This window comes from Microcaecilia unicolor, chromosome 1 (genome assembly GCF_901765095.1).
Source record: "Microcaecilia unicolor chromosome 1, aMicUni1.1, whole genome shotgun sequence".
Taxonomy (NCBI): Eukaryota; Metazoa; Chordata; class Amphibia; order Gymnophiona; family Siphonopidae; genus Microcaecilia; species Microcaecilia unicolor.
In genome coordinates this window covers 770,202,978-770,225,847 of record NC_044031.1, presented here as the reverse complement: position 1 = coordinate 770,225,847, position 22,870 = coordinate 770,202,978, and the positions used below count along the sequence as shown (strand labels likewise).

The window sequence follows — 22,870 nt, the reverse complement described above, 5'->3', positions numbered from 1 at the left end:
GGGGATAGTGCTGGGCAGACTTATACGGTCTGTGCCCTGAAAAAGACAGGTACAAATCAAGGTAAGGTATGCACAAAAAATGGCACATGTGAGTTTATCTTGTTGGGCAGACTGGGTGGACCGTGCAGGTCTTTTTCTGCCGTCAACTTTTATGTTACTATAACATACGTGGCTTTAAAAAACTTGATCGAACGACCCAAGAAATCTGAGCCCTAAGGTTCAAATTTTGGTCAAAAAAAACCACCCAAAACTTTCACCGTAGGATAAAGAGATACAACTCCCAGTAATTGTTAGAGGAAATTGCAAAGCCGGCGTTCCTGACCTGGAAAACAGAATAGCCAATGTCTTTCCAGGGCTCAATTTCAACCCATAGGAGTCGAGCCATCTAGCAAGAAGATCTCATTTTTGTGATAAGATGGGTATATCCTGAGATGCAGTACAATCAAGAGGACATAAAACTTGTATGTTGTCTGCATGGACATAGAGTGTAATATCAAGAGACTGAACCAGGAAAAGAAGTGGAGACAAAAACTCATTAAACAATATGGATGCTGAGGGATCCAAGATGGCCGACGTGTAGGAAGCCGTGATCTTCGCTCCCTAAACAAAGTGGAAACTTTTCTTATATGCCTTACTCTTGGTAAATTTCTTACTCTTTATTTAGCGGAATGCCGAAGAGGAAGGGGAAATCAAGGGGACCTCTTCTTCCCAAGGTGGAAACTCCCTCTCTTCGGCAAACAACTATCTCGGTGTTCCTGGCTTCGACTCCGACGGGCGTTTCCGCTGCCGGTGCAGGGGAGAGCACCGGCTTGGTGAGTGATTTTTCACTCAGCCCTGCTGGCCCATTGACTCCTCCGTTCCTGCAGCCAACCGGAGTACTAGTTCCGGAGAGAGAAAGGTTAAACTCTCCGAAAGAGAGGCAGGCTCCAGAGGAGGTAGCAGAGGCGCGGGAGAGAATGGAGGAAGCCCAGCGTCTTCAGTTAACAGTGGCTGCTCCGGACCAAGATCTTGCCTCGGTACATGCTGAGACTTTAACTATGACGGTAACGCAGCCCCTGGTAAGACCTGCTGAAATCTCGCTGGAGACTATTTGGAATGCCCTGGAAAACCTTCACAAGGTCTGTTTATCGTTTATTTCTGTGTCCTTGAACAATACTACACAAATAAAAAGCATGAAAACTGAACTAGATATTATTTCAACTAAACAATTGAAAGCTGATGGTGAATTGAAAAATTTATGTGAAGTCCAAACCCAAGTAGTTGGAGAAAAATTAATGACTATGAGAAAAATTGAAAATTTAGAAAATGCAATGAGAAGTCTAAATTTGAGAATTTTGAATTTTCCTCTCAATGATCTGATATCTCCTAAAGAGATGTTTTTCAGATTCTTGAGGGAAGAGTTTAAATATTCTGAGCAGATGTATCCTCCTATTAAAAAAATTTACTATTTGCCAGTAAAGCAAGAAATTCTTCAAGAACAAAGAACTCAAGCCCAATTAAAAGATCAAGCAGAAGGTTTGGACTTAACTGCCTTTTTAGAACAATCCACTGAAGAGGAAAAAAAGAGATCTACATTAATTGTGAAGTTTGTTTTCCTCCAAGATAAGGAAGCATTGATGAAACTTTATTTTCAAAAAACTAAAGTTGATTTCTTAGGAGGGAGAATTCTTATTTTTCCAGATGTATCTAAATGGACACAATTACGTAGAAAGAAGTTTCTGGATTTAAGACATACATAGTAACATAGTAGATGACGGCAGAAAAAGACCTGCACAGTCCATCCAGTCTGCCCAACAAGATAACTCATATGTGCTACTTTTTGTGTATACCACAAGATGTGATTTCATTGCAAGCTAGATTTCAATTACGTTTTCCATGCAAATGTTTGATATTATATAAGGATAAGAAATATGTCTTTTATGACGTCAATCAATTATGTGAATTTACAAAGCCCAGGAAGGAAACTGGTCACTCTTTATAATAATAGGCCTAAGTTATAAGAGTAAGCCTAATTTTGTTCTATTATTTTTGATTTATCACCAACTCCTCTTGGTATATATTTAGGACATCTTGGATCCACCTAAGTGGGCTATTTCAGAGTCAGGAAAAGTATTAATTTATATGATTATAATAATAATTTCTTTATGGAAGTGTTTTCCGTGTGCTCTGTAAAATTTCCTCAAAGATATGTATCTTTGTAAATTCAATATTGGAAAATAAATAAAAAAACAATATGGATGCCAACAGTGATTCCTGAGGGAGCCCCGAAGGAAGAGAGTAAGAATGAGTTTGACACCCCTGCCAACAAACTGTATTAGTACGGCCGTTTATATAAGAAGCAAACCAGACCAACACCATACCTGTCAGGCCAACCTCTTCCAAGCAATGAAGAAGCAGATATGGCCAACTGTGTCAAAAGCAGAAGAAAGGTCTAATGTTATAAGAGCAACAGATTTATTCTGTGCAAACTGTTGGAGTAAAAAGGTAGTCAACCCAAGAACAGCCGTTTTTGTACTGTTGTGACCCTTTATAAATCCCATTTGATTGGGGTGTAAAATATCAGTTTTAAGCAAAACAATCCTCTATCTGTGAAAGGACAATAGATTCTGTCAACTTCCCCAGAAAAGGTAAGTTGACAATAGGCCAATAGCTAGTTACATCTGAATCTGTAACCTTCGATCCTTAAGTTTAGGACAAACTGCTGTTTGTTTTCAAGATTGAGGCATATGAACAGACCAAAGACTTTCTACTACCATTGTATGAATAAAAGGCAAATACAAAGCAGAGTTGTTTAAGAAAAAAACAGAAGAAACTGGATCAAAAAAAGCTGTGATGGTCTTGATAGTACTAAGAGACTTCCCTAACAAGGCCTGTGACAGAAGAGAAAAGGTGGAAAACATATTCTCTGAATTATCCCGTAAAAATTGGAGTCTGAAAGCCTCCTAAAGGCGTATTGAGGGTTGAATTATAAGAAATTTGACTCCGAGTTACAACAGATGTCAACGATGTATGAAGAGCTGTACACCTGGACATTTCTTCTGGTACATTTAAATGCAGCGCTACAGATAGGTTACAGCAGACACATTCCTAAGCTTAAGCCCACCCACCCCAAGACTGACACTTCATAAATAACTGTCCCAAATACACTGCTTATCACAAATTAACTCCGCCCATATTACAACTGTCTCAGAAAAGAAAACCCCTCATTATCACAGGAATCCCCAGTCTTCTACTCACCAGCTAAGGATTACTGCTCTAATAATAAGGATCTCAGCTACTATTCTCACTATATATCACACCTGTTCATACCCATTTCAACCAATCAGGATGACTTTTATTCTCTGTAATGATTGTGGTGCTTTAGTTTCAAGACCAATTATCTGGAGACTTAAGGCTTGTCCTATCTGTCTGCAGCTCACTAGATTAAAACACGAGCTCAGTAAAGTAAAACAGGAACTAGATGCACTTAAAGCAGCATCTAGGACTGAACAATATCATACTGCACAGAATCATACCAAATTATCACCACTACCACAAAGGATAAAACCACCTAAAAATAGATGGATCACGGTAGGTTCAGGCAGACTTCGTTATTTGACAAGAAAACATCCGACCTCACAAGTGTTGCCCCTACAAAATTCTTTTACTCCATTACAGCACTGTGATGTTCTTGAAAACAGAACGGAAGCCAAAGAAAAAACAATGAAAGTGGGACAAAAAGATATGAAGGGTACCCAAAGAGAAAAGAAACCCCCAAATCACTAATGTTGAAACGCATACCAGGAAATGTAGATGGAAAGCGATGACCACAAATGCTCGCAGTCTAAGCAATAAAGTTCATGATCATCAGGCCCTGATGTTGGAGGCAGACTTGGATGTTGTTGCAATCACGGAGATGTGGCTCAATGGTTCCCATGAATGGGATGCAAACATACCAGGCTATAATCTATTTAGGAAGGATAGAGAGGGTCGTAAAGGTGGAAGAGTAGCTCTGTATGTGAGGAATGATATCACGGCGACTGAAATGACAGGGACCTGGGGAAAGGAAGAAGCAATATGGATCACCTTAAAATGAGAGGATAGAACCTCTGTCCACGTGGGTGTTGTCTACAGACCCCCGACACAATTAGAGGAACTAGATAAAGATCTGATCACAGATATTCAAAAATTAGGAAAGAAAAAAGAGATTCTGCTGATGGGAGATTTCAGTCTGCCGGATGTAGATTGGAAGGTTTCGTCTGCGAAATCGGAAAGAAGTAGAGAGAGAGTGGATGCTTTACAAAGTGCTCTGCTCAGACAAATGATGATGGAACCCACGAAGGAGAGAGCGACGCTGGATCTGGTGCGGAAGGGAAAGGGATAGTGTCCATCAAACTGCAGTGACCATCAAACGGTTTGGTTCGATATGACAGCTGAAGTGGAGGGCAGCCACTCAAAACTCAAAGTCAAGCGTGCTGATTTTAGTAAAATGGGGGAATACCTGAGGAAGAAGCTGATGGGCTGGGAGAACGATCAAGAAGTGGAAGGACAGTGGTCCAGGCTGAAAGAAGCTATAAATAGAGCCACAAGCATTTATGTAAGTAAATAAAAGCAAGAGAAAAAGGAAACCGATATGGATCTCCAAGCAAGTGGCCGAGAGTTGGCGTTCCTGAAATGCACCAAAACTCAAGAAGCCGAACACAGAGAGGAATACCGGAGGAAACTGAAAGAAGCCAAGAGAGAGAGATGTCTGGCGAAAGCGGAAGAAAAAATGGCTAGAAATGTAAGGAGGGGTGACAAAAATTTCTTCAGGAATATTAGTGAAAGGAGGAAGACAAATAAGGGAATTGAGACTGAAAGACGCTGCGAACCGCTATGTAGATAATGATGAAGAAAAAGCAAATTTGCTAAATAGATACTTTTGTTCTGTATTCACAGAAGAAAATCCTGGAGAAGGACCGCGATGGACTGGCAAAAGTGCAAATGAAAATGGAGTAGATATAGCACCGTTCACGGAAGAGAGTGTGTATAAACAACTTGAAAAGCTAAAGGTGGACAAAGCCATGGGACCGGACGGGATCCACCCCAGGATATTAAAGGAGCTCAGAGAGGTTCTGGCGGGTCCTCTTAAAGATTTGTTTAATAAATCATTGGAAGCGGGAGAGGTTCCGTGGGATTGGAGAACGGCGGATGTGGTCCCTCTTCACAAAAGTGGTGATAGGGAAGAAGCTGGAAACTACAGGCCGGTAAGCCTCACTTCGGTTATTGGAAAAGTAATGGAAGCGATGCTGAAGGAAAGGATAGTGAATTTCCTGGAAGCCAATAAGTTGCAAGATCCGAGACAACATGGTTTTACCAAAGGGAAATCGTGCCAAACGAATCTCATTGAATTCTTTGACTGGGTGACTGGAGAATTAAATCAGGGATGTGATATAGACGTAATCTACCTAGATTTCAGCAAGGCTTTTGACACGGTTCCCCACAGGAGGCTCTTGAACAAATTTGACGGGCTGAAGATGGGACCCGAAGTGGTGAACTGGATTAGGAATTGGTTGACGGACAGACGCCAGAGGGTGGTGTTAAATGGAATTCGCTCGGAGGGAAAGGTGAGTAGTGGAGTGCCTTAGGGATTGGTGCTGTGACCGATTCTGTTCAATATATTTGTGAGTGACATTGCTGAAGGGTTAGAAGGTAAAGTTTGCCTTTTTGCGGGTGATACTAAGATTTGTAACAGACTGAACACCCGGGAGGGAGTGGAAAACATGAAAAAGGATCTGCAGAAGCTAGAAGAATGGTCTAACGTTTGGCAATTAAAATTCAATGCGAAGAAATGCAAAGTAATGCACTTGTGTGACAAGGCGGTGGCCATAAGTAGAAGGTTGCTAGGCTGTATAGAGAGGGGAGTGACCAGCAGAAGAAAAGAGGTTTTAATGCCCCTGTATAAGTCGTTGGTGAGGCCCCACCTGGAGTATTGTGTTCAGTTCTGGAGGCCGTGTCTTGCTAAGGATGTAAAAAGAATTGAAGCGGTGCAAAGAAAAGCTACGAGGATGGTATGGGATTTGCGTTACAAGACATACGAGGAGAGACTTGCGGACCTGAACATGTATATCCTGGAGGAAAGGAGAAACAGGGGTTATATGATACAGACGTTCAAATATCTGAAAAGTATTAATCCACAAACGAACCTTTTCCGGAGATGGGAAGGCGGTAGAACTAGAGGGCACGATACGAGATTGAAGGGGGGCAGACTCAAGAAAAATGTCAGGAAGTATTTTTTCACGGAGAGAATGGTGGATGCTTGGAATGCTCTCCTGCGGGAGGTGGTGGAGAGGAAAACGGTAATGGAATTCAAACATGCGTGGGATAAACGTAAAGGAATCCTGTTCCAAGGGAATGGATCCTCGGAAGCTTAGCTGAGATTAGGTGTCAGAGCCAGTAGTTGGGAGGCAGGGATAGTGCTGGTCAGACTTATACGGTCTGTGCCCTGAAAATGGTAGATACAAATCAAGGTAAGGTATACACAAAAAGTAGCACATATGAGTTTATCTTGTTGGGCAGACTGGATGGACCGTGCAGGTCTTTTTCTGCCGTCATCTACTATGTTACTATGAAGAGAAGAAACTTCAGAACAAAAATAATCCGCAATATCCTGTGCTATAGGAACAGAAACAGTACAGTGAACAGGGGCATTAGTCAAATTAAAAAGAATCCTGTGCAACACAGCTGAATGAGGAGCTCTCAGAATTTGGGCCGAGAAGTAATCCTTCTTAGCCCGTTGAACAGATAATTTATATAAATAAGCTGTAGCTTTCTTCTATTCCAGAATCTACGGGATAGTTGTGTCCATCAACGAACAGGTGGAGGTTGAAAACTGAGCTGAGACAAATCTCTCTTGGCATCCAGTCCAGCACCTCGGGTGGATGGGCACATTTTCCAGTTCCAGGACTTTTAAATCAAAGCACCTTGGTTTTACTTGAATTCAATTTCAACATGTTTTTCATCTTGAGTAGAGAGATGTGGTAGCTGCGCTAGTCCACTTCTAAAAGCAGTCAATAGAAATAGAATAAAATAAAACATAGAAAAGAAAATAAGATGATACCTTTTTTATTGGACTAAATACATTTTTTGATTAGCTTTTGAAGGTAGCCCTTCTTCGTCAGATCAGAAATAAGCAAATTTTGATAAGTAACAGCATATATAAGTGAAACATCAAAGTATTTCAGTGACAGTCTGACAGACTCTGAAATACTTTGATGTTTCACTTATATATGCTGTTACTTATCAAAATTTGCTTATTTCTTATCTGACGAAGAAGGGCTACCCATGACGAAGAATGCACTACCCATGGCCGTAAAAACCATGGACAACTTAACCAGCTTTCGCAAATCTTTGAAGACACATCTCTTCAACAAGGCCTACAAAAGACATCCTTAACGAAACAAAACACTCCTTATACCATCCAAGTGCTTCAAAAAACACCTCTCACTCGACCTTACCTAACACCTTTCCATCTAAATCCTCATCTACCTTCAGCTTATTATCGACTGTATTTAAGATCATGTAATGACTATATCATTATTACACTCTGTAAGCCACATTGAGCCTGCAAAAAGGTGGGATAATGTGGGGTACAAATGCAATAAATAAAAGCTAATCAAAAATGTATTAAGTTAGTCCAATAAAAAAGGTATCATCTTATTTTCTTTTCTATGTTTTATTTAATTCTATTTCTATTAACATGTTTTTCAAAGCCCAGTGTTGGACCCTATCCATGCAGGATGACACCCAGACAAGGGCTTGATCTTTTCTACAGGAAGTAGGCGGGCAGGGAGGATGGTTTTTCTTCCCAGGAAATGACTCAGAAAGCAGCAGAAGGCAAGAAACAGGACACTTTACCAGCTGTTCCCTAAAATCTTCCAGACCTTTGTCCAGACATCTACTATGAAAAATGGTCCTTTCAGAGCAGTGGGACTCTGCAGGAAGCTGTCTTCAGTAAGAGATCTGTTCCTAAAACCCACAGGCCATGATGCAGACCTCTCCAGGTTTGTGTTTGTAGGATTCACAGTGTAGGCAGCTCACTTCATCTGCAGGAAACTGTGATCAGAGAGGGAGCTGTTAAACTATACCGTAGGCCTACCCTGTTTGTAGCAGCAGTTGTGAGGTCATCTCCTCTTTAGTATAACATGGAGTGGTATCTGGAGAAAATGGGGAATACAGGCCATGGAGACTCTGCAAGGAGGCTTTGAACATGCCTGCCCCAAACCACACATCCATGCACCTAAACTGCACTTTAACCTGATCCATTTTGCCGTGCCTGCCAACCAAAACCCAGCTGTGACCTCGGGTTTAGTTACTGCAACAGTACTGAGTTGGTTCAGTTTGGAGCAGCTCTTTAATTTCTCATGGCATGGAATCCATCACCAGCACAATGCACAGATTTGGTTCTCACGCCTCCCCTTCCTCTGATAGGGCACGGCCTGCAGGCGTCTTCTGTGACCGCTATCATTTTAGTCGCCCTTCGCTGCACCTTTTCCAATTCCACTATATCTTTCTTGAGATGCGGCGACCAGAATTGAACACAATACTCAAGGTGCGGTCGCACCATGGAGCGATATAATGGCATTATAACATCCTCACATCTGTTTTCCATACCTTTCCTAATAATACCCAACATTCTATTCGCTTTCCAAGCGGCAGCAGCACACTGAGCAGAAGGTTTCAGTGTACACAACAGTAAACTTTAGTGAAACAGGACTGACGTTTGTTTAGCTGTTCCACTGAGTCGTTCTGTGAGCTGTCGCTGAACAGAAGCATCGAGGGGGAAATATGAAAACACTAATAGAAAAAAAGCGCCAAAGAAGGGAATAGCGTGCGAAGCAGCATGAATCAGGTCAAGTTGGGGAAGGTTATTTATGAGAGGACATTAATCATAAAGGGGGAGGAAGAGCATCTCTAATTAGCAATTTTGTGGAGTGGACTGATGAAATTATGAAGCTCAGTGGCTAAAGGTGAAGTATCTTACCAGTGGTAGAAGATCTAGGCGCTTCTGTGAAAGTAAAGTGTGCCAACTGTTAATGACCTCAGAGTCCATTGCACTTCTATTAAAGTACCTCAAGTCACTACTTCATTTTTGCACTCCATCACAGGAAGGATCCTCGGTGCTTTGCTCAGGCTTTTTTGAATTCAGGTGCTACTCTGCCCCTCACTATGTGTATTACAGGGGGCTGGAAATACGTTCTGGACAATCTTGAGCACCAGCCAATTAAATCTTTTTTTTTTTTTCCACTTTGTGTCCAGGTGGGTGGTCTGTAAATTGTCCCCAACATTTACTGGTACATTTTACCCATGGCTTTATATCCGACTTCAAAGGAAATGTACAAACATATTTGGCCTTTGATTGCTATTGGTACCATAGAACTGCAGATGACACTCAGAAGTACAATTTGTATGGAAGTCTCAGCAAACAGATTTGAAAATGAAGTCTTGCTTCTCTTCTCCATGGGTAAAAGTGTATAAATTGCTGAAGAATGATTGCTACAGGCACCAACATACTCCTCCTACAATTTGACATGTCAAGTGCCTTTGATATGGTTGACCACGGAATTCTATTACACATACTTGAATATTTGGGCATCGGAGGCAATGTCCTAAACTGGTTCAAGGGATTCCTAACCTTGCGCTCATATCAAGTCACATCAAATTCAACTACGTCTGCTGCATGGACACCTGAATGAGGAGTACCGCAAGGATCCCCCCTCTCACCAACTATTTTCAACCTAATGATGATTCCCTTGGCAAAACTTCTATCAAATCATAACCTTCACCCTTACTTATACGCAGATGATGTAACGATATATATTCCTTTCAAACAAGACATCAACGAAATCTCCAACGAAATCAACCAGAGTCTACACATCATGAATACCTGGGTAGATGCATTCCGATTGAAAATGAATGCAGAAAAAACTCAATGCCTCATACTTACCTCCCAATACAACACGAATAAATTTACCGAAATCAACACACCCAAATTACATCTGCCAATCTCCGAAACTTTAAAAATCCTAGGAGTCACAATCGACCGCCACCTAACACTTGAAACTCACGCAAACAACACAACCAAAAAGATGTTCTACTCCATGTGGAAACTGAAAAGAATAAGACCATTCTTTCCGAGATCCGTCTTTCGCAGCCTAGTGCAATCACTCGTACCCAGTCATCTGGACTACTGTAACTCATTATACGCAGGCTGCAAAGAACAAATACTGAGGAAACTTCAAACAGCCCAGAATACAGCAGCCAGACTCATCTTCGGAAAACCAAAATACGAAAGTGCAAAACCCTTACGTGAGAAGCTGCACTGGCTCCCACTCAAGGAACGTATCACCTTTAAAGTATGCACTTTAGTCCACAAAATCATCCACGGCGAAGCCCCTGCTAAAAGATCATCCCGAACTTTCCTCAATCTCCACTTCCCTAACTGCAAAGGCATAAAATACAAAGTACTACATGCATCAACCTTCTCTTACATGAGCACGCAACTCTGGAACACACTACCACGCAACCTGAAAACGATCTACGAACTAACCGACTTCCGCAAACGACTAAAGACTTATCTCTTTGAGAAAATTTATTGCAAGGATCAAAACACATGAAGTCCATACACACTAACAGAAATGCATCAAAACACTTTCTTCTAAATTCTCTTACCCGAATAATCCACCCACATATAAAATTACTTTACCTTAAGGTTTTCGTGCTATTGTTCTATCGCCTTATCTTTTCCCCATTGTAACATTCCATAGTTTCTACGCTCTAAATGTTGTTTTGACTTGACTTTGTCTTCCCACAACTCCTCATAATGTAACCCATAATAATTGTACTGTAACACATTGTATTTCCATCATTCACAATGTATTGTAAGCCACACTGAGCCCGCAAATAGGTGGGAAAATGTGGGATACAAATGCAATAAAATAAATAAATAAATGAACACACAATTTAGCTGCCCTGTGAGAGAGCAATTTTCAGAGAGGCCTTTTTATCCAGTGAATTTTTTGTCCCTAGCCTTTTTCCCTCTTCCCTGCTGTCCCTTCCAGCCTTTCCTCATTCATTTCATTTCTCATTTATTTAGATTTTACTCAAGGTGAATTACATTCAGGTACAGGTTCCTGAGGGAAAAGTCCATTAAACATTATTAAAAAAAAATTGGGGGGGGGAGGGGGTTGCCGGGTTTTTGAAGCCTGGATTAGCCGCTGTCAGAGACAGGATGCTGGGTTTGATGGACCCTTGGTCTTTTCCCAGTTTGGTGGTGCTTATGTACTTATGTAGTATATTTCAACTTATCAAATACAGGTAGTTAACAGTATTCAGTGCTCTAAGTAGCAAGAGGCTAGGGCTTGCTAATGTTCGAGTGAGTATTTTAGAGAATAATGCAAAATCAGTCTTTCAAACGGTGTTGTTGACTCCATGAATTTATTTAATCTATTTCTGTGACTTGTAGCTTTCCAATGGAATTCCTATTGAAAGTTGGTTCATGGACAAAAATGATAAGGAACTTCTTAAACTGATTCCCTTCCTAGAGAAACTTGTAGAGCTGGTGAGTATTTCTCTTTCTCACACCCAGTGGACTCTCTCAAATAGGTTACTTGACTGTTGCATGTGTCATTGAGTGAATGCCTGAAGAGCCATATCTGAGTATTCGTAGAAAGAGGTCTGAAGTCCACTTTGATGCTGTCTAGAGATGTATCTTTTCAGGCCTCTACTGTTGTACACCATGTTGCAGTGCTCGCTCACTCTCTCTTTCTCCCAGACTATCTGTTCTCAGGGAGGGAATGTACTAGATTTATATTTCTTTCTGGCATCCTCCCTCTGGAGCTCACTGTAGTAAGACATCCTATAAAAGATTTTTGTGACATTAGGTCTGGCTGCGTGACCAATTGAGTTTTGCAGTCTGCCAGTTCTTGGTGGAGTGATATTAATTATTTGAGCCAAAAACTGGTCATCTGGGCCAGGACTCTGCCGTATTTACAGTCTAGTAGGTGTTCTCTATAGAATGCCATTGGGGACAAAAGTTAAATATTGAAGTATTATTGTTTTCTGTTCCTCTTCTTATGGATATCTTGCCTTGTTTTGTTTGAAATTATATAGTATGAAGGGGATCCTTTTGTTAAGATTCCTGCAACTCTTATTTAAGTTGTAAGCAGAGTAACCCTTTCTGTAGTTTTTTGTGTTCCAGTAGAGTTAGGTAGATTTTCTGTATCAGAGCTATGTCAGTCTTTTTTAAAGTAAATTTTTAATGATTTTCTTTGGATTGGACTGTTTAGGCTCCCCCACATTAATTCAGAGATATGGGGCAGGTTTGATCCTTCATCATACGTGGTGACAAGGGGAGGTAATCCAATGAAGTGTGTAGGGGTAGGTGGCTGATGAATGTGAGGATCATTTGGTTTCTTGCCTGCCTGGTTCAAGGCAGCAGACCTCATGTGTTGCCATGTAGCAGCACGGGTGAGGGCAGGCCTGGAGCACTGATAAAGCCACACAGTGAGTTAAAGGTGAAGTAAAGCAATTAATGTGCAGGGAAAATAGGTGGAGAAAAATAAAACACAAAAGCAGCCCTTGGAATCAAGAATTCTCTCTCATGGCCTGCTCCTTCAGGGCCGCAGCATGCACTAGACTGTCTGTCAAAAGGCAGCACAAACAGCTTGATTCTGTCCAAGATCCCCAGAATTAAACTCTGTCCTTCAATACATCACAGGAGAATATGGCTGCTTAAACGCCGTGCTCCCGATAACTCGCAGCGTTCATATTTCATTCTCCCAGCTTACAGCGATCAATCTTTGCCAGATTGGCACATCGAAGATACTCTGAGTGTGAGCGTTCTGGAGCGGCGATGAAGACCTGTGTAGAGCCCGTTAATCTCTCCCAAGTCGCATTTGCGAGTGGCAGGACCAAGAAGCACATGACGGCCCAGGCGGAGGATGCCATCGATGAGCAGGAGCTGATTGGAGACCAGTCTTCTAGGGGATATGTTCCCGACGCAGGATCGGGTGGATCCCGAGGAAGGAGTTTTCTCGGCGTTAAGTTCCTGGCTACAGGAAAGCCTATGACTGGGTGTTGATCTCCATCCACTTGTGCTATAGGACTGCACCAAGGCCCACATCAGATGCATCCATTTGCTCTACAAATGGCCGGTTAAAGTCAGAACTCACTAGAACTGACTCAGAACAGAGAGCAGCCTTTAAACTTCAGAAGGCAGCATCCAGATCCAAAGTCCAGTGCAGCTTTTCTGGGGATGCCTTCTGGAAGAGGCAGGTCAACAGCTCTGCCTCCTCAGCGAACCCTGAATTGAATCTTTGGTAGTATTCAACTAACTTCAGGAATGCTTGAACTTTCTTTTTAGACTGTAGTACTTGCACACTTTCTTCCACCTTTTGGATCTCACCTGTCCATCTCCTTTGGAATACCCCAGATTTTGGATTTCCTGTCCTCCCAAAAGCATTTCTTCAGGTTCACAGTTAGTTCAGCTTCTCTTAGGCTGTCTAGGACCACTTCCAGCTGGATTAGATAGGTCCTCCAACCTTTGCTGTAAATTACATTCTCTGAGGACAAGCAGGCTGCTTGTTCTCACATGTGGGTCGGCGTCCACGACGGCCCCAGGAACGGAGATTTTTCAGCAAAATCTTCAAACTCTTTGCGACAGCCAGTAGAGCGTGGAACGGACACACTGCGCATTCGCGGCCATCTTCCTGCCTGCCCGTGTCCGTTCCCGCCACAGTTTTTTCTTTTCCGTGGTAGAGAGCGGCTCTCTCACAGGTTCCAGGAAAAACTTCCGCGGCCTTTCGTAGCATTTATCGCTTTCTTTTTGTTGTAGGTCTCCCTTTTCTTCTTTTTTCCAGTTAGTTTAAAAAAAAAAATTTTTTTCTTAGTTTTTTGCCCTGGTAAGTTTGCTTTCGATTTCTGTTGCGGCCTTTTTGGCCGCCCGTCCGCGGTTCCCCTTTTTGTGCCCTTAGTTGGCACGATCGAGGCGTTTGATTTCGCCACCACGATTTTTCCGCTGATGTCCTCGAAGCCTCCAAGTGGCTTCAAGAAGTGTACTCGGTGCCAGAGGTCTATCTCAAGCACTGACCCGCACTCCTGGTGTGTACAGTGCCTTGGGCCCGACCATCACCCAGAAGCCTGCAAATTGTCTTAGCTTAAAAAAGCGGATGCAGGCATCAAAGAGCTCTTCGGGACCATCTTTTTGGTGCTCCCTCGGCATCGACAGCAGTACCGAGGTCAGCGGCATCAATATTGGCACCGGGAATGGCATCAACATCTGGAGCGCAGGTAATGGCTGCCCGGACTTCACCTGTAGCTGGGAGTAGTGGGCCGTCGAATGGGTCTCCACCTATCTCGAAGGTTTCTACAGGGCAGGGCCCCCGGGACTGACCCATGTTGGACCCGACCCCGAGGAGGCGTGTGGATTCCACGTCCTCGGCACCGGTCTCCTTCGAGACACGGTACCGGGAGCTCTGGGGCATCGAGGGATTCAGCGCCCAGAAAGCGTCGACGCCGGGAGGACCGCTCACCCTCCATCCAGGAGGTGTTGATGCGTGGACTCCGACACCAGCCTCCCAGCCTTCCTCGACAGCGACTCTGGAGGAGAGCATCCAAGCCATTCTTCCAGGGCTTCTGGAAGGGCTGCTGCAGTGCTCTGTTCCGGTACCAGGGGTGCTTGCGCCCTCGGTACCGTTGATGCAAGTGGCGACTGGCTCTGTGCCAGCCACTTGCGGCATTGGCCTCGGCTACCACCCAGGTTGATTCGACGTCGATGGAGGGAGCTTCGTCGCCGCCGTCAGGGGAGTCGACCTCTTGACATCGTCATCGAGGACATGGTTCCTCGACATTGAGACGGGCCCGGTTTCGGACTGTAGTTCGTGAACTTTTGTCCAATACCGAGGAGGATGCCTCCTGGGATGAAGGGGAGGACCCAAGGTATTTCTCTTCCGAGGAGTCTTGTGGTCTTCCTTCTGATCCCACTCCTTCACCTGAGAGGAAGCTTTCTCCGCCGGAGAGTCTGTCCTTCTCCTCCTTTGTCCAGGAAATGTCTGTGGGATTCCTTTCCCTGTGGTAAGAAGATGAGCCCAGGACTGAGATGCTCGAGGTCCTGGACTGTCCTTCACCACCTAAAGAGTCATCCACTGCCCCTCTGCATAATGTCCTCAAGGAGACATTGCTGAGGAACTGGATGAAACCTTTATCTAATCTCACCATCCCCAAGAAAAAGAGTCCCAGTATCGGGTCCATGGAGAACCTGAGTTGATGAGGTCGCAGTTACCTCACGACTCTGTGGTTGTGGATTCCACTCTCAAGAGAGCCAGAAGTACTAGAGATTTCGCCTCGGCGCCCCTGGGGCGAGAAGCTAGGACTTTAGACTCTTTTGGGAGGAAGGCCTACCACTCCTCTATGCTAGTGTCCAAAATTCAGTCCTATCAGCTCTACACGAGCATCCACATGCGGAACAATGTTAAGCAACTGGTGGACTTGGTGGATAAGCTCCCTCCGGAGCATGCCAGGCCTTTTCAGGAGGTGGTCAGGCAGCTGAAGGCGTGTCATAAATTCCTGTCCAGGGGTGCTTATGACACTTTTGATGTTGCATCCAGATCCGTTGCTCAAGGTATAGTGATGCACAGACTCTCATGGCTGCGTGCCTCTGACCTGGACAATCAAACCCAGCAGCGGCTTGCAGATGTTCCTTGCCGGGGGGATAATATTTTTGGTGAGAAGGTCGAGCAGGTGGTAGAGCAGCTCCACCAGCGTGAAACCGCCCTCGACAAGCTCTCCCACTGGGCGCCTTCAGCATCTACCTCAACTGGTAGATGGTTTTTCAGGGGCAGGAGGAATGCTCCCTATGCTTACAATAAGCGTAGGTACAATCCACCTTCCCGACAGCCTTCTCAAGCTCAGCCCCAGCGCGCTCGTTCGCGTCAACAGCGTGCGCCCAGACAGGCCCCTGCAGCTCCCCAGCAAAAGCAAGGGATGAGCTTTTGACTGGCTCCAGCTGAGCATAGCCGCCATAAACGTACCTGTGTCGGATGGTCTACCGGTTGGAGGGAGTTTAACATTTTTTCACCAAAGGTGGCCTCTCATAACCTCCGACCAGTGGGTTCTTCAAATAGTCCGGTTGGAGTACTCCCTCAGTTTGATCTCCAGGCCTCCAAATTGCCCACCAGAGGAGCTCAGTCCTTCAGCTTCCAGCACAGGCAGGTACTTGCAGAGGAACTCTCCGCCCTTGTGAGCGCCAGTGCGGTCGAGCCCGTTCCACCAGGGCAAGAAGGGTTGGGATTCTATTCCAGGTACTTCCTTGTGCAAAAGAAAACATCCTAGACCTAAGGGCCCTGAACAAATATCTGGTCAGAGAAACGTTCAGGATGGTTTCCCTGGGCACTCTTCTTCCCATGATTCAGCAAAACGATTGGCTATGTTCCCTGGATTTAAAGGACGCTTACACTCACATCCCGATACTGCCAGCTCACAGACAGTATCTCAGATTCCGCCTGGGGACACGGCACGTTCAGTATTGTGTGCTGCCCTTTGGGATCTCTGGACTTAAAGAATGCTTACACTCACATTCCGATACTTCCAGCTCACAGGAGTATCTGCAATTCCGTCTGGGAACATAGCACTTTCAGTATTGTGTGCTGCCCTTTGGGCTTGTCTCCGTGCCCAGGGTGTTTACAAAATGCCTGGCGGTCGTTGCAGCATCGCTACGCAGACTGGGAATGCATGCGTTCCCTTATCTCGACGATTGGCTGGTGAAGAACACCTCAGAGGCAGGAGCTCTACAGTCCATGCAAATGCCTGGGAAGGCGGTAGAATGAGAGGACATTAAATGAGATTGAAGGGGGGCAGACTCAGGAAAGATGTCAGGAAGTATTTCTTCACAGAGAGGGTGGTGAACACTTGGAATGCCCTCCCGCGGGAGGTGGTGGAGATGAAAACGGTAACGGAATTCAAACATGCGTGGGACAGGCATAAAGGAATCCTGTGCAGAAGGAATGGATCCACAGAAGCTTAGCTGAAATTGGGTGGCGGGGAGAAGAGGGGTTGGTGGTTGAGAGGCTAGGATGGGGGAGGGCAGACTTATACGGGGTCTGTGCCGGAGCCGGTGATGGGAGGCGGGACTGGTGGTTGGGAGGCGGGAAATACTGCTGGACAGACTTATACGGTCTGTGCCCTGAAAAAGACAGGTACAAATCAAGGTAAGGTATACACATATGAGTTTATCGTGGGCAGACTAGATGGACCGTGCAGGTCTTTTTCTGCCGTCATATACTATGTTACTATGTTCATTACAAGATTACTAATAGGATTATTAGCTCTAACGCAAATAACATCCACGACTACTCTAACATAGGGAGAAAACAACAACATACCAATACTCTTGCGAGAGGAAACGTCCTCATCTCCAACAGAGCCCAGACAACTGGACAAAGCCCTACAAAGAATGGAATCCACTCATCCGATAGGCAAACACTACAAAAGGCCAGAAAGGAGACCAAGAAATGCAGCAACCAAATCAAACACCAATTAAAGAAAATTATCACTATCACATTAACAGAAGATGATTATTTATCAATGCCAGTGATAAACAAAACAGACGCAATAAAGGACTAGGTAACAGACAAAGACCTTGGATTGGTTTTCTTAAATGAAACATGGATACATTACCAGGAAGACCCTATTATCTTGGATCTATGCCCACCAGGCTGTAAAATATTACACTGCACCACAAAAGGGAAAAGAGGCAGAGGAATAGCACTATTATACAGATCCTTCCTAACGGTTGAAACCTCAGCAGAATGTATAACACTGTAATTGGAAACTGTTGCATTTAAAATCAAAGACCAGACACTACTCAACCAACTGTGCTACATCCTTTTCTACAGACCCCCAGGGAATTGGAAAGCAATGCAAACAAACTTCATGGATAATAATCCCAACATCTTGCTAATAGGAGACTACCACAACGGCATTCATGCAGGAAGCAGAGAACAACTACTAAAGAAACTACAAACAGCACAAAATACAGCAGCTAGATTAATATTTGGAACAAATCTATTCAAAAGCACAAAACCATCACTCCCAAAATTACACTGGCTACCCATCAAAGCATGCATATCCTTCAAGATTTGCACCCTGGCTTAAAGAATACTTTTCAGCCTTGTACTTGTAGGAATGGATTCTCAGAAGCTTAGCCGAAATTGGGTGGCAGAGCAGGTGGGGGAAGAGAGGTTGGTGGTTGGGAGGCGAGGATAGTGGAGGGCAGACTTATACGGTCCGTGCCAGAGCCGGTGATGGGAGGCGGGAAATACTGCTGGGCAGACTTGTACGGTCTGTGCCCTGAAAAAGGCAGGTACAAATCAAGGTAAGGTATACACATATGAGTTTATCTTGTTGGGCAGACTGGATGGACCATGCAGGTCTTTTTCTGCCGTCATCTACTATGTTACTATGACTATTCGACTCTTGGAGCTACTAGGGTTTGTCATCAATACCCAAAGTCCCACCTTCTTCCAGTTCAACAACTAGAATTCATAGGAGCTCTGCTTGACTCTCAGATAGCTGGAGCCTATCTTCCTGAGACGAGAGCAGACAACCTTCTGTCTCTCATTTCCATGGCCAGGGCATCTCAGCAAATCACGGCTCGGCAGATGTTGAGACTTCTTGACCATATGGCCTCCACAGTTCATGTGACGCCCATGGCACGCCTGCACATGAGATCTGCTCAATGGACCCTAGCTTCCCAGTGGTATCAAGCTGCGGGGAATCTAGAGGATGTGATCCAGCTGTCCACCGATTTTCACAATTCTCTTCACTGGTGGACAATTCGATCCAATTTGACCCTGGGACGTCCTTTCCAGATTCCTCAGCCTCAAAAAGTGCTTACCATGGATGCTTCTCTCCTGGGGTGGGGAGCGCATGTAGAGGAGCTCCACACTACTACTACTACTTATCATTTCTATAGCACTACTAGACTACGCAGCGCTGTACACTTGAACATGAAGAGAGAGTCCCTGCTCGACAGAGCTTACAATCTAATTAGGACAGACAAAAAGGGCAAACGAGATAAGGGAATATTAAGGTGAGGATGATAAAATAAGGGTTCTGAACAAGTGAATAAGGGTCAAATGGGCAGTATTCACAATGGAGAAGGGTAGATAGTGGGGTTCCTCAGGGGTCTGTGCTAGGACCGCTGCTTTTTAATATATTTATAAATGATTTAGAGATGGGAGTAACTAGCGAGGTAATTACATTTGCTGATGACACAAAGTTATTCAAAGTCGTTAACTCGCGACAGGATTGTGAAAAATTACAGAAGGACCTTACGAGACTGGGAGACTGGGTGGCTAAATGGCAGATGACATTTAATGTGAGCAAGTGCAAGGTGATGCATGTGGGAAAAAAGAACCCGAATTATAGCAAGGTTCCACGTTAGGAGTTACGGACCAAGAAAGGGATCTGGGTGTCGTCGTCGATAATACACCGAAACCTTCTGCTCAGTGTGCTGGTGCGGCTCAGAAAGCGAATAGAATGTTGGGTATTATTAGGAAAGGTATGGAAAACAGGTGTGAGGATGTTATAATGCTGTTATATCGCTCCATGGTGCGACCGCACCTTGAGTATTGTGTTCAATTCTGGTCGCCGCATCTCAAGAAAGATATACTGGAATTGGAAAAGGTGCAGCAAAGGGCGACTAAAATGATAACGGGGATGGGACGACTTCCCTATGAAGAAAGACTAAGGAGGCTACGGCTTTTCAGCTTGGAGAAGAGAAGGCTGAGGGGAGACATGATAGAGGTATATAAAATAATGAGTGGAGTGGAACAGGTGGATGTGAAACGTCTGTTCACGCTTTCTAAAAATACTAGGACTAGGGGGCATGTGATGAAACTACAGTGTAGTAAATTTAAAACAAATCGGAGAAAAGTTTTCTTCACCCAACGCGTAATTAAACTCTGGAATTCGTTGCCGGAGAACGTGGTGAATGTGGTTAACTTAACAGAGTTTAAAAAGGGGTTAGACGGTTTCCTAAAGGACAAGTCCATAAACCGCTACTAAATGGACTTGGGAAAAATCCACAATTCCGGGAATAGCATGTATAGAGTGTTTGTACGTTTGGGAAGCTTGCCAGTTGCCGTTGGCCTGGATTGGCCGCTGTCGTGGACAGGATGCTGGGCTCGATGGACCCTTGGTCTTTTCCCAGTGTGGCATTACTTATGTACTTATGTAGGAGTTAAAAGCAGCATCAAAAAGGTGGGCTTTTAGCTTAGATTTGAAGACAGCCAGAAATGGAGCTTGACATACCGGCTCAGGAAGTCTATTCCAGGCATATGGTGCAGCAAGATAAAAGGAACGGAGTCTGGAGTTTATAGGTGGAGGAGAAGGGTGCAGATAAGAGAGATTTACCCAGTGAACGGAGTTCCAGGGGAGAAATGTAGGGAGAGATGAGAGTGGAGAGGTACTGAGGAGCTGCAGAGTGAAAGCACTTATAGGTCAATAAGAGGAGTTTGAACTGTATGCGGAAACGGATAGGAAGCCAGTGAAGTGACTTGAGGAGAGGGCTAATATGAGCATAACGACCCTGGCGGAATTTTAGTCATGCAGCAGAATTTTGAACAGATTGAAGAGGAGAGAGATGGCTAAGTGGGAGCCCTGTGAGAAGCTTGGTCCCTCCAGGAATCAAATCTTCAGATCAATCTCCTGGAGCTGCGAGATCGGCTGTCCAATCAAATTATTCAAATTCAGACAGACAATCAGGTTGCCATGTACTACGTCAACAAGCGGGAGGGGGGGGGGGGCACCGTATCTCGCCCCCTGTGTCGGGAAGCCGTCCAGATGTGGCTTTGGGCTCGCTGTCACGGCATGTTTCTCCAGGCCACGTATCTGGCAGGCTTAACAGTCTAACCGACAGATTGAGCAGGATAATGCAACCTCACGAGTGGTCGCTCAACTCAGGCGAGGTACGTAAGGTCTTCCGGGGGTGGGGCACCCCCTCGGTGGATCTTTTTGCCACTCAGTCCAATCACAAGGTCCCTCAGTTCTGTTCCAGACTTCAGGCTCATGACAGACTAGCGTCAGATGCTTTTCTCCTGCATTGCGGGACAGGCCTTCTGTATGCATATCCTTCTGTACCTCTGGTGGGGAAGACTTTGCTGAAACTGCAGCAAGACCGCGGAACCATGATTCTGATTGCGCCCTTTTGGCCGCGTCAGATTTGGTTTCCTCTTCTTCTGGAGTTATCCTCCGAAGAACCGTGGAGATTTTCCAACCCTCAAAACGACTGGGTGCTTCTGCATCCCAATCTCCAGTCTCTGGCTCTCACGGCCTGGATGTTGAGAGTGTAGACTTTGCCACTTTGGGTCTTTCTGAGGGTGTCTCCTGAGTCTTGCTTGCTTCCAGTAAAGATTCCACGAAGAGGTGTTACTTTTTTAAATGGAGGAGGTTTGCCATCTGGTGTGACAGCAAGGCCCTAGATCCTCACTCTTGTCCTGCACAGACCCTGCTTGAATACCTTCTACACTTGTCAAAGTCTGGTCTCAAGACCAACTCTGTAAGAGTTCATCTTAGTGCAATTAGTGCTTTTCATTATCGTGTAGAGGGTAAGCCTATCTCTGGACAGCCTTTAGTTCGGTTCATGAGAGGTTTGCTTTTGTCAAAGCCCCCGGTCAAACCTCCACCAGTGTCATGGGATCTCAACGTCATCCTCACCCAGCTGATGAAACCTCCTTTTGAGCTACTGAATTCCTGTCATCTGAAGTATTTGACCTGGAAGGTCATTTTCTTGGTGGCCGTTACTTCAGCTCGTAGGGTCAGTGAGCTTCAAGCCTTGGTAGCCCATGCTCCTTATACTAAATTTCATCATAACAGAGTAGACCTCCGCACTCACCCTAAGTTCCTGCCAAAGGTGGTGTCGAAGTTCCATCTGAACCAGTCAATTGTCTTGCCAACATTCTTTCCCCGTCCTCATACCCGTCCTGCTGAACGTCAGTTGCATACATTGGACTGCAAGAGAGCATTGACCTTCTATGTGGCGTGGAGAAGCCCCTTCAGACAGTCTGCCCAAATGTTTGTTTCTTTTGATCCCAACAGGAAGGGAGTCGCTGTTGGGGAAATGCACCATTTCCAATTGGCTAGCAGATTGCATCTCGTTCACTTATGTCCAAGCTGGGCTGACTCTTGAGGGTCATGTCACGGCTCATAGTGTTAGAGCCATGGCAGCGTCAGTGGCCCACTTGAAGTCAGCCACTGTTGAGGAGATTTGCAAGGCTGCGACGTGGTCATCAGTCCACACATTCACATCTCATTACTGCCTTCAGCAGGATTCTCGACGCGACAGTCGGTTCGGGCAGTTGGTGCTGTAGAATCTGTTTGGGGTCTGGAATCCAACTCCACCCACCTAGGCCCATTTTTTGTTCTGTTCCAGGCTGCACTCTCAGCTGTTTCTTCATAGGTCAATCTCAGTTATGTCCTCACCGTTCCGAGGCCCCATTGACCTTTCTTTGTTGTTTTGAGTGAGCCTGGGGGCTAGGGATACCCCACTTGTGAGAACAAGCAGCCTGCTTGTCCGCGGAGAAAGCGAAGTTACTTACCTGTAGCAGGTATTCTCTGAGGACAGCAGGCTGATTGTTCTCAGCAACCCGCCCACCTCCCCTTTGGAAGAGTTTTATTCTTTCTTTGCTTTTCACGTAACTGAGGCGGGAATGGACGCGCGGGCTGGAAGATGGCCGCGCATGCACAGTGTGTCCATTCCACGCTGTACTGGCTGTCGCAAAGAGTTTGAAGATTTTGCTGGAAAATCTTTGTTCCTGGGGCTGCCGTGGATGCCAACCCACATGTGAGAACAATC

At 44.9% G+C, this 22,870-nt stretch overlaps 1 protein-coding gene across 1 annotated transcript in view; it reads left to right on the top strand.

The window, feature by feature from the left end:
* Positions 1 to 22,870, top strand: part of CTDSPL2 (CTD small phosphatase like 2) — a gene marked incomplete in the record, with an annotated part of 403,243 nt that overhangs the window by 352,986 nt on the left and 27,387 nt on the right. The window contains 1 exon segment of the mRNA XM_030189827.1: positions 11,483 to 11,578. Coding sequence (XP_030045687.1) covers positions 11,483 to 11,578 — 96 coding nt within the window.